Consider the following 12,024-nt stretch of genomic DNA (forward strand, 5'->3'; position numbering starts at 1 on the left):
TTGAATCATATTTGTTTATTACATGGCATTATTTCTATTTGACCAGACAGGGATTTTGGACTGGTCTTTTTTTCACCATAGGTTCCTTTAAATAACCCACATTTTCTTAACTCAATATAGACGTATAGACAGCTCATTTTAGTATGAGAAAGTAATACCTCAGTGTGTTTTTTTTTTTTTATCACAGCAATGGTTGTGCATTCTTCTTTGCGAATTCTGATGCATCAATCCTGTCTGTGACAACACTTGCCTTTTCCTTTATAACAGGTGCCAACTACTTTATAATAGAATGGGCAACGCATGATGAGACACATGTCTTTATTCTTAAAACATACTCTTGTGTCAAGGACAGCAACTGCAAGAAAAGGAGAAAAAAACCCTTCAAACTCTTGGTTGTAGCTGCAGTGATTTTCAACTGTTTGGGGAAGGCACAAGAGTTCTACATTAATTTAAAGAAAAATTGAGTTTTAGATCCCCTAATAAAAACCAGATTTTTCTGAACTCACTAACCAGAGAGATACCCATTGCCATATAACCATGGTTACTACTTTAGAAAGGTAAAATAGAGAATACGTTTTATCTATTCATTTTGAGACACGGTCTCACTTTATAGTCCTTACTGGCTTGGAATCCATTATTTAGCTCAGGCTGGCTCTGAATCACAGAGATGCTCTTTCCTCATCCTCTTTGATACTGGGAGTAAAGGATGGAGCACCATCTCTGGCTGTAGAAGCTTCTCATCACCACAAACTCTTCAGTGGGACCATGGTGCTAAGGTGGTGGGAGGAAGTGGTGTGACACTCTGCTTTTCCACCCCAGGACTTTCTCAGAGAAGCACCACAGCCTAAGCCCCTCACTTGCTCACCCTAAACCCATCTTCCTGAGTTCTGTCTCATAGCCTTTCTCTACATTTTAGGGGTTCTGACTTCCATTGTGTATGGCTGTTGAAAGAGCAATGCTCCAAATCCAACATTGGCCTCTACAATGATCATCCCCCTTTAGACTCTGTAGACATGATCACCTTCAGGTTTTGTTTCCTTTTGTGGAGGGGTCAGAAGTTGGTATGATTTTGAGAGGATGCTTCATGTATTCTATGTTCCCTGGTGAAATATTTGCAGCCGGTTTTCTAGTACTAGGAAGGCTAACAGAAATCAACTTTTGAATGAACTTTGCTGTGTTTGTTTTTTTTTTAATGACATCATTAACCTAAGTACTGATATGTATATGTATGTGTATGTGCATGTGTATACGTATATAGAGTTTTTCTCCTCTTTGTTGTTGATCATTTTTAATGTTTGTTTTATATTTTCAGATTGACAGGATCTAGAGTCACTTGGGAGATGGGCTTCTTTTATGCCTGTTGGAGATTGTTTTGATTGTGTTAATTTGTATGGGATAACCCATTTACTAGGGTTAGGCTAGGACTATTTCCTGGGCAGGCATTATGGATCATATAAAATGGAGAAACAGAGAAAGCATGTCGTAATTCATTGCTCTCTGATATTGGACAGTGGCTTATGGTATTTTCATTTCCAGTTGCTATGACAAAAAGTTCTGACAAAAATGACTTAGGAGAGAAAGGGCTTAATTCATAATTGGAAGTTTCAGTCCATCATTACAAGGAGATCAAGGTGGCAGGAATAATTGAATAATTTAGTAGTTATGACCACAATCAAAAGAATACACACACACACACACACACAAACACAGACAGAGAGGGGCAAAGACTGACAGAGGTAGAGACAGACAAATAGAGCCAGGCAGACAAACAGATGTAGAAAGACAGAGAGATAAATACAACCAGAGTAAGACAAACAGTGATAGAGAGATGGGGGATGGGGGACTTATATTCCAGTGCCTAGCTTGAGTTCTGCACTCTTTTACAATCCAGGTCCTAAACCAGGAAATGGGCCTGTCTTCCTTTCTCAGTTAATGGAGTAAAGACAATCACCTATAGATAATTTAGACAATCTGTCATTGATATTCTCTTTCATACCACTCTAGATTGTGTCAATTAGGCAACAATATCCATCAGGTGGATACAATGTGACCAGCTACTTCAGCTCCCATTGCCCTGGCTTCCCTGCCACAGTGTATATATACTGAGCTGGGAGATAAAGACTATCGACATTTGTTGTTTTTTCAGAATATTAAATCCATATCAGAAATAGAAACAGAGACAATTGCTAAGCAGAAGAGGTTTAATACAATAGGATTGTTTCAGAGAGAAGGAAAGCCCAAGAACACAGTTCCTTCCATGTTTCCCTGATCTAACAGATGTCAAACGTATCCATTGTTTTCACAGAGCAGAAAGCCCACAAAGACAGAGCCTAGACCAGGATGTATTATCCCAGTCCCATATTCATTCTCATTCCATCCAGGCACACGCCTGGCTGAGCACTGCATCCTGCTGCTCTGTAAGAATCAACTTCTGCCTTTTCCTTTATTAAATTGTGTTATTCACAAGAAAGATATAGCTATGGGCACTGTGTGAAATAATTCAGCTACGTTCTGTGTTCTGAAGCTCCTTATGCAGTGATGCTGGTATCTACTCAGCCTGCCTGGGCTGCAGCATTTCAGATTTATCAAGGAAGGGGCTGGGTTGATCTCAGCCATTTTTCACATTCTAATTCTGATCATTTTACCCTGATGGACAACTAGCCACTTTTTCACATCTTTTGTTCTCTAAGAATCATTCTCTTTTCCCTTATTTGCAAAGAGACCCTGAGTCCCAGACAGACTGAACGCTTTTCTATTATTCTATGAAAGCAAAGCCGCATTTTGCTGAGTTTAAAATCTAGTTTTCTGAAAAAACAAACAAACAAACAAACAAACAAACAAACCCCTGGGAAGTGTGTTGTCTCTTGAAAATTTTGTGATGGGTCATTGGACATCAGATATCTTTCTGTAGGGTTTAATCCTACAACTTTTAGCACAAGGGATAGATCTGTCTTACTGTTATGAAACTTGGGATAAGTATTGATATTGCATACAGAGGGTCTCAAAGTGCCATGTCTCTCCTCCTGATTCTGTTTTCTTTCCACTCCCAACCATGTATCTCAAATTTGTGCCTAAAAGACAGGCCATTGATATTAGTCAATTGGAAATGAAATTCTTGTTAAGAGGTCACAATGGACATTTGTGTCTTCCCTTGTCCTTCTAACCAGCTACCCTGGCCTGATCAATGGAAGGTTGGAGCGCTATTGTCTTACACAATTGGCATATGGTCTCTAGATGGACTCTGAATGCAACTGTAGGCAGATTCCTGGTGAATATTTCAGGGGTCAGTCTCAGAGACCCTGATAAAAGGGAAAGCTATGTTCTTGATCATTGCAAAGTCTGCACTAGAGGCTGGGGCTGCAAAAAATCAAAAGATTTGATCAGTGCCAAGGGCACTGTGTGTTTAGTCTGTGACACACTTGAGATATTCTGTATCCCCTTTGTGCCACAATGATCCATTAGCTTCCAGCTAACTTTGTCCTACTTTATGATAGCTTTCTGCCGATTCTCCCTCCTGCAAACCACACATAAATGCTATACCTCTTAATAAAGTTCCTTGGCATAAGGCATCAGCTCATGCAAAACCAATTGACCTGAAATTTTCTTTCTTCTTTGTTCCTCTCCAGTCCTCTACTGTCAGATACCTGTAACCAAAGAACAGCCTAACCATGTCAGAAAGGTAGAAGAGAGGCCATTTGGGTCATGGGGAAATTGCATGTTGAGACCCATAGTAGGTAGGGAAGGTGGGAGTTGGAGCCACAGAGTCCTGTGTCCTGAAATCCTCATCTTTGCCTCAGTTTCAAGGGAGAAAATGGAACTAGTCTTAATGATATGCATGTTTAGCATTTAGGGAAAAGAAGAAAGAGTTTGCAGATTTAAAAATGTCTTTGCCAGAGCCATGTTGTACAGTTTTATAGTATATGTATAGTGAGAGAGGCAAAACATTTGCTAGAGAGAATGCCAAGTGGATCACCTTTTCAGTTCTTGCTCACCTCTTATTGCCCTGTAATTTCCCCCAAATGCATCAATTTCCAAAAATACCATTTTACATTTTGTCCCTGCAGGTTTTGAAAACCTGTAGGTTTCTTCTGTGTGTGTGTGTGTGTGTGTGTGTTTGTGTGTGTGTGTGTGTGCATGTGTGTGTGTTTCCTTTTGATTTCACACCAAGCATTCTTAAGTTTTTTTTTCTTAGATTTCATGATGCTCTCTGTACCGTCCTTTCAGCATTGTGCCAAACCCAAACCTCTAGGTTTCCTACAGAGCCATATCACAACTCTCATCTATTGGGCCTTGACCTACTGAACATTGGTCATGTGATTGTGACTCCTTTTTATTCACAGGGATATTGTGAGGAATAAATTGTAACATGAGCCCTTGTTCTTTTCATTTCAAGTCTGTGCTTCCTAAGCTCGGCCTTTCAAGACATGCATCATCTCTCACCAAGTTACCTAATCTAAAACATCAAGTTCATATTCCCCATTAGCCAAGTGTATTGCAGTCATGTGTTAAACAGTCCTGTGAAAGGTTGTTGAGTGGGTGCCTGTCTCCTGATAGGCATCTATCCTCTTGGTGAGCTATGCCTGCCTTGGAGTAAAGAAGAATGCTTTCTACAAACAATATTTTCTAGATGACAATGAGAAGAAGGAGGTTAAAGACCTTGGAAATATCTGTTACTAGCTCTTCGTTCTGGCCAGGCTCATTGACTATACCTAGGACTCAGGCTGAAGGCCCTGTTGCCAGTTGGCTTCAGGCTTTTGAGCCTTGGAATGCTGTTCTACTGATTGCTCCTCAAATCCAACACTAATTTTTCACCTGTTTTATGACCCAATGTACCCAGCTCTGGTCAGGAGTTCAGCAGGTCTCAGTACTTACCTGGGTTGATCTGAAAGCAGAATAGAGAGAGGATAAACAGCAGAAAGCAGGAGATCTTCATGATTGATGCACACTGAGCTGATTAAAGACAAGGCCAGAGATAGAAAGCTTAGCTCAAAGATGAATCCAGAATACAGAGTGCATCTGTAATAATAGAAGGGCAGGAATAAGTAACCCCAAAATTGAGCTTTAAGAGAGAGGTGGCAATCTGAAGTAATGCTTCAATAGCCAACCTCTACAGTGTTTATCCTGAGGTGTCTCAAATCTTGAGGGCATTCTTTCTCTATTGCCTGCACCTACATTTTGCTCGAATCCTGGAAATGCTAATTACCCCTTATCTGAACAGTACTCATAAATGTTCCATAGAAAACACAGAATTTCTTTAAATGTAATCGCCAAGGTTTTTGAACTTATACTAATTACACATTAGTTGATTTCACCCATAGTTTGTTCCCTATTATATTTTCAATACAGGACATGGATAGGAGGCAGAGGGAGATGTCTTCCCCAGACATTCATATTATTATGATGTAAATGCCACCATTTAAGAAATATTGTGGTTACATCACAAACTTTTAGAGGAAAATAGTCATGAAATTATCCCTGCATACAATAATTTACTACAAATGTACCATTCTAAATCCTGGACAGAGTCAAGAAAAAGAAAACTGGAAACAAGGAACATGGTTCCTGTCTGTTATTTTTTGTCATCCCTTTTAAGTCTGGTTTCACTGACACATAGCTGTCTATGCTTTTCAGTCTCTGGGGACAGCACTAGACAGTTATCACAGACATTTAAATAACTAAAAATATGCTAATACCAAATATTAAAATATTTATTTTTGATTTTTGATTTTTTGATAGGGTACTTTTTACAAGCTTAAGTGTTAAGCTGTTGATATTATCCCAATGTCATCACTATAGATGACTCTAAGTCTTATAGTGTACTTTGTCCCTGAATATAAATGTTCTCTGTGCTACAAATGTAGGGATCTTCTCACTGTAGATCCAAACATAGTCACACTCTGAGTTTTGGCTCTTTTCTGTCTTGTAGTATAAAATACCTCACCCTTCACTTACTTTTAGGTTGTTTGAAACACTAGATCCTTTTTCTTAAGACTATCTACAACTCTCTCTTATACTGATTCTCTTAGGAATCCTTTCCTGGTTTCTTTCACTCCTGCTCTCTTTAGATTAGCAAAAAGATCTGGAATGTCAACTAGTGTCATCTGTGGGCAAAAGTGTTTAATAACATGTCTTAATTAGGGTTTTACTGCTATGAACAGACACCTATGACCAAGGCAACTCTTAAAAAGAACAACAGTTAATTGGGATTGACTTACAAGTTCAGAGGTTCAGTTCATATCATCAAGTCAGGAGCAATACAGTGTCCAGGCAGTAAGGGGGTTGGAGGATCTGAGAGTTCCACCTCTTGTTCTGAAGGAAGCTAAGAGTGGCTTTTAGGAACCTAGGATGAGGGTCTTAAAGTTCATGCCTACAGTGATACACCTACTTCAAGGCCACACCTCCTAATAGTGCCACTCCCTGGGCCAAGCATATATAAACCATCATGTACAATGCCCTTCTTTGTCTTTCACAGAGGGAGTGCTGTAGTACCTGTGTCTCTCAGGCTGAGGCTGATCCTCTGCTGTGGTTTGTTTTAGTCAAGACTTTTATTCTTCCATTCTAGGTTGAACTTTTTACAGACTAGCCTTTAGAACAATATGATAGTTTATATTGATGATTATATTCAGAGTTGTAAAATGCTTCTGCCTCTTTATTTCTTTCAGGTCTACTGACTATGAAAAAAGTTTTGTTAGAGATAGAATGTAGATATTGATAATATGCTATAGTGAGTGATCCAAACTACCAAACATCAAGTAATGGTGTTCATCACAGTATACTTTCCTTTTGATAATAGCCTATCAATGTGATGAGAGAATATTCACTAGACATTTCCATGAATGGAGTCTATAGTCAAAATACTTGTAGTTTTATTATGTTTGAAATTTGTCCACATTTTACATTTATATGATGAGTCCATTACTGACATACAATGTTTCTCTTCTTGTAGCCATGACCACCCAAGGGCACATGGGAGTATTTTGGCTTATAGTTTAAGAGACACAGTCCATCATGGCATAGAGGGTGTGGAAGGATCATGTAATCACATTGAATCCACAGTCACGAAACACAGATGGAACTAGGGATTGTTGCATGATGGTTAGGATCAGGGTTTGTATCTCAATACCTACTTACGAGCTATCTTACTTGCATTGCTTGTGCCCCCCCTACTAGGAGGTGTGGAGCTGTATAACAATAATAGGATCACTGGGACTTGTTGACTAGCAGCTTCACCTGAATAAACAAAAAACAAACAAACAAATGAACAAACAAACAAAAAAGCAAACAATGAACTCTAGGCTCAGTGAGAGATTCTACCAGAAAAGCAGACCATGATAGAGTAGGACAACTAATGTCTTTTGTGGGCTTTATGACCTAATATATGTGGCCAAACATACAACAACACACATTCATACATTGCAACATGAACACACACACACACACAGCAGACAGGAAGAGGGTTATTTTTCTAATCAGATGTAAAGACCTGCTTCTGACATCATCCCTTCTCTACTGAGCCTCTCTTTCCTAACTAACTGCTGACCTCATAGGTTACTGATATATCATAATACAAAATATACTCATTCCAGCGTCAAACCTCTTTATACTGTTTAATAGTGCATGCATTGTTCAAAAGTCCAACGTTCATGTTTCTGTTGAGACTCAAAATTGTTTTTAGAGTACAAGTCCATATAACAGAATAAAAATAAATGACATCATCACAAAGTTCAATGGTAGTGGATAAATGGTCCCTTTCTAAAAGGAAAGAGTGGGCTAAGGAAAGATACAACCTCAGCTTCATTCAATGAACTTAGAAACTAATGGAACCTGGGGGATAGGAAAGCCAATCATTGACACAACAGGTGAAAAAGGCTAAAATCAGATAAATATGTCAGGAAAATAGACAATAATAATTTTTCTTAGATACATATCATAGTAAGAAAAATATAGTGTAAGACATTGCTATAATTACATCTGTTTGATGAGCACACATCCCTCATTTTTATGGAAATCATCTTCTTAGGCATCTACTGTAGAAGTGAATATTGAAGTGAACAGTGGAAACATGACATTATCTCAAGAAGACAAAGAACAGAAATAAAGAGGTATTAGAAACACTCCGCTAAAGGCTCAAAGCACATTCGTGGGAAAGGCATACTCAAGAGTAAACATAGGCTACATGTCAGAAAGAGAAAGCTGTGAAAAAGCTAAAACCAAGCCTTCTCAAGTTCTCCTTTCATTAGTTTACATGCAGTAGCACTTTCCCTTTACACACTTGAAAATTTGAAACAAAGCAAAGCAACAAGGTTTTTCAATGAAACCATGCCCAGCCCAAATATTAATATATTTTATTTGTGTTTATTTTGTTTTATTGTTGAGGATTTAATATATTCCTGTATTATATTTTTAAATTGTTATTGTTCTCTCTATACATACATATAGAAATATATACATATACATACATATATAAATATATACATACACTCAAACACACAAAAACACACGCGTGTACATATATGTATATAAATGTATATATAATAATAATAACAATGCATAAGTATATGAATAAACTAGTTGAGTTAATTTAGTGTTACATGTAAGTGTATAATATCAGAGCTGACCAGTTGATATTAGATAATCATTTAAGGGTTATTTCCAATCTCCTAGTACTTATTATTATTAAGTGTATAGGTGGGCTTTGGGTCCTTCTTTGCTTAAGCTTTGCCCAGTGTGGAATTCCAGTCTCTTGTATCTGCCTTCAGATCAATATGTATAACTCTTCACTCCTGCAACACCAAGTCTACTTACATGGTACCATACTTCCTATTATGATGATAATGGACTAAAAAGCTGAAACTGTAAGACAGCCTAAATAAAATATTGACATTTACATGAGTTGATCATGCATTACCACTGATCATGGTATCTTTTCCAAGAATTAAAACTCTGACAGAGTTCATACCAGCAACTGACTGGGCTATTGTTGCAATAGGCCTGACCATGTTTTTGTTTAGAAGAATATGGACTTTGGCATTGTGGATTAGAAGATTAGTTGAATGCTTTAAGATGGGACTTAGTGGACTATCCTAGTAGGAACATGGAAGTTAGTGTTGTTGAGGGCAGATTGGTCTGTGGAAACCTTACTGAAGAGGTTTCTGAGAAGGATTTTGTTATGTGGCCCAGGGATTGTACTTGTGATACTTTGTTAAAGAACATGTCTGATTTTTGCTCTTGTCCGAAGCATCTGCCTGAGGTTAAAGTGAAGAGATTTAGATTATTGGCAAGAGAAACCTAAAAACAACCTAGTTTAGCCTCTGTCCTGTGGGTCGCTGTTATGAAGAGTATTTTGTTCTAGCCTAACAAGCTTAGAAAGAATAAATACAAAATATATGGTTCAACTATTAAATGGGGCTCCAGGAAGTGGAATGGTGCTAAATCCTGTATTCAAGAATATTAAATGGAATTAAGGAAGTGATACCCTTGGGCAAGATTCCTCCTACCTAATCTTATCATTTATGCTCTTGCAGTTGATGAAGGACAGTTACAACATGTTGGACATTATTATGACCTAATTATTGTTTTCATTTGGAGATATAAGTTTGTATCTAATTGACAAGGATTGTATTTTGAGGGATATTCTTGGTTGGTCTTCCTGTGTGGTTGCAATCTCCTTCAGCTTCTTCAATCCTTTCCTCAACTCTTCTATAGGAGTCCATGACCTCAGTCCAATGGTTAGCTGTAAGTATCTGCATCTGTCTCAGTCAGCTGCTGTTAGAGGACAACCTCTCTAGGTTGTCCTCTCAAAGGACAACCATGCTCAGCTTCTGTCTTCTCCTAGCTTCATGGTTGGATTCATCTTGATTTCCAGCAGTTTCTGCCCCCCTGGCTGACGAAGACGAGTCTTTGCAATATGATAAGGGCCTTCTATCTCTCACAACATTCTCTAAGATAATATTTGGGTACTATGGCAGGCAGCAACTTTTGGGATAGCCCCTGATCCAGTTGTTCAGGACCCACATGATGGTCAAGCAGCACATCTAGTACATATGAGTGGGGAGGCCTAGGTCTAGCCCATGTATGTTCTTTAGTTGGTGATTCAGACTCTGAGAGCCCCAATGGTCCAGGTTAGTTGACTGTTGGTCTTCCTGTGGAGCTCCTGTCCCCTTCTGCCCCACAATCTTTTCTTCTATTCTTCCATAATATTCCCCAAGCACCACCCACAGTATGGCTGTGTGTGTCTGTATCTGTTTGAGTCAGTTGCTGGGTGGAGCCTGTCATAGGACAGCATGCTCCTGTCTGCAAGCATAATAGAGTATCATTAATAGTGTCAGAGATTGGTGCTTCCCCTGGGACGGGTCTCAAGTTGTGTTGGTTGTTTTTTTTTTTTTTTTTCTTCAATTTATGTTCTCTTTTATTGCCCAAACCTTATTTGAGCATATTTTTTTTCTTTTTTATTAGGTATATTATTTTCTAAAATATTTTTTATTCAATAGATTCTTTATTTGTATTTCAAATGATTTCCCCTTTCCTTGATCCCCCCTCCCTGAAAGTCCCATAAGCCCTCTTCCCTCCCCTTGTTCCTCCACCTACCCCTTCCCACTTCCCTGTTCTGGTATTCCCCGACACTGCTGCACTGAGCCTTTCCAGAACCAGGGGCCACTCTTTCCTTCTTCTTGGACATCATTTAATAGGTGGATTGTGTCCTGGGTATTCCAAGCTTCTAGGCTAATATCCACTTATCAGAAAGTGCATACCATGGGTCTTCTTTTGATACTGGGTTACCTCACTTAGGATGATGTTCTCCAGCTCCACCATTTGTCTAAGAATTTCATAAATTCATTGTTTCTAATGGCTGAATAGTACTCCATTGTGTAAATATACCACATTTTTTGTATCCATTCCTCCATTAAGGGACATCTGGGTTCCTTCCAGCTTCTGGCTATTATAAATAGAGCTGCTTTGAACATAGTGGAGCATGTATCCTTATTACATGCTGGGGAATCCTCTGGGTATATGTCCAGGAGTGGTATAGGAGTGTCCTGCCCAGTTTTCAGAGGAACCGCCAGACTGGTTTCCAGAATAGTTGTACCAGCTTGCAATCCAACCACCAGTGGAGAAGTGTTTCTCTTCCTCCACATCCTCCCTAACACCTGCTGTCTCCTGAGTTTTTAATCTTAGACATTCTGACTGGCATGAGGTAAAATCTCAGGGTTGTTTTGATTTGCATTTCCCTAATGACTAATGATGTTGAACATTTCTTTTTTTTAAAACTGATCTGTAGCATGTTTATTAAACAACAATTGAAATCACCTTTGGAAAGAATTGCAATAGTAACATTGTATCAGTAAAATGGTCAAGAAAAAAATAGTGTGGCTTTCCTGGGATCCCAATTGTTGCTTGGGGGAGGGGCACTGGGCAAGTTGCTTACTTTATTATAGAGACTTCTAATTAGAACAATGCATAAAGAAGGGCTGGATGACACGTACCTGTAAACTCAGCTATTAAGAATGCTGAGGTAGAAGGCACACTTGAGCCCAGCAATAAAATAGAGCTGCACTCCATTTTGAAAATGAGGTTACTGGGGAAGGAGATTTTCTTCAACAGAGTGACACTGGATATATCAACCACTAAGACCGTTTGACTTATACGAGGCTTTGGAAGGTGAAGATCCTCGTGAATTTTATGTTTATCTATCAAGGTGCTGGGTGCTTTTAAAGTTAATTGTCCAAATTCACATACCAGTTGTTGTTGATTTTCCAGAATCACAGATATGTTGGCAATGTTCATGAAGGGTATTTCCTAGAAGCCAAAATAATGAAAAAGGAAGTGGGTTGCTGGGAAGACCCATTTTAATGAGAAAATCAGAATTCCAGAGTGAGATAAACACAGCAGGTTTTTCTGAGTTTCCATGAGTTCGTTTTAAAGCAGATTCGAGAGGAAAAGTGAACAGAGAATAGGACCTGGGATGTCTAAGCTTTGTAGTGAACTGAAGGCAGTCAGTCTTTCCAACTGGGAAAAGATAGGGGA

General features: G+C 38.8%; 1 protein-coding gene across 1 annotated transcript; it reads right to left on the bottom strand.

Annotated features, from left to right (window-relative positions):
* Positions 1-224: 224 nt before the first annotated feature.
* On the bottom strand, positions 225-4,933 carry LOC127668971 (beta-defensin 37-like). Its single transcript, XM_052162864.1, has 2 exons — positions 4,873-4,933; positions 225-355 (listed from the first exon to the last, which is right to left on the bottom strand). Exons 1-2 carry the CDS (start codon positions 4,931-4,933, stop codon positions 225-227), a joined length of 192 nt encoding a protein of 63 aa, XP_052018824.1.
* Positions 4,934-12,024: the final 7,091 nt, after the last annotated feature.

This window comes from Apodemus sylvaticus, chromosome 18 (assembly GCF_947179515.1).
Source record: "Apodemus sylvaticus chromosome 18, mApoSyl1.1, whole genome shotgun sequence".
Lineage (NCBI taxonomy): Eukaryota > Metazoa > Chordata > Mammalia > Rodentia > Muridae > Apodemus > Apodemus sylvaticus.

What these genes read in the sequence shown, in the direction of transcription:
- LOC127668971 (XM_052162864.1), bottom strand. Translation starts at nt 4,933, where the DNA reads ATGAAGATCTCCTGCTTTCTGCTGTTTATCCTCTCTCTATTCTGCTTT. An exon ending in CTGCTTTCAGATCAACCCAG is followed by an intron (nt 356 to 4,872) that starts GTAAGTACTGAG and finishes CTTTTCTTGCAG; the next exon opens with TTGCTGTCCTTGACACAAGA.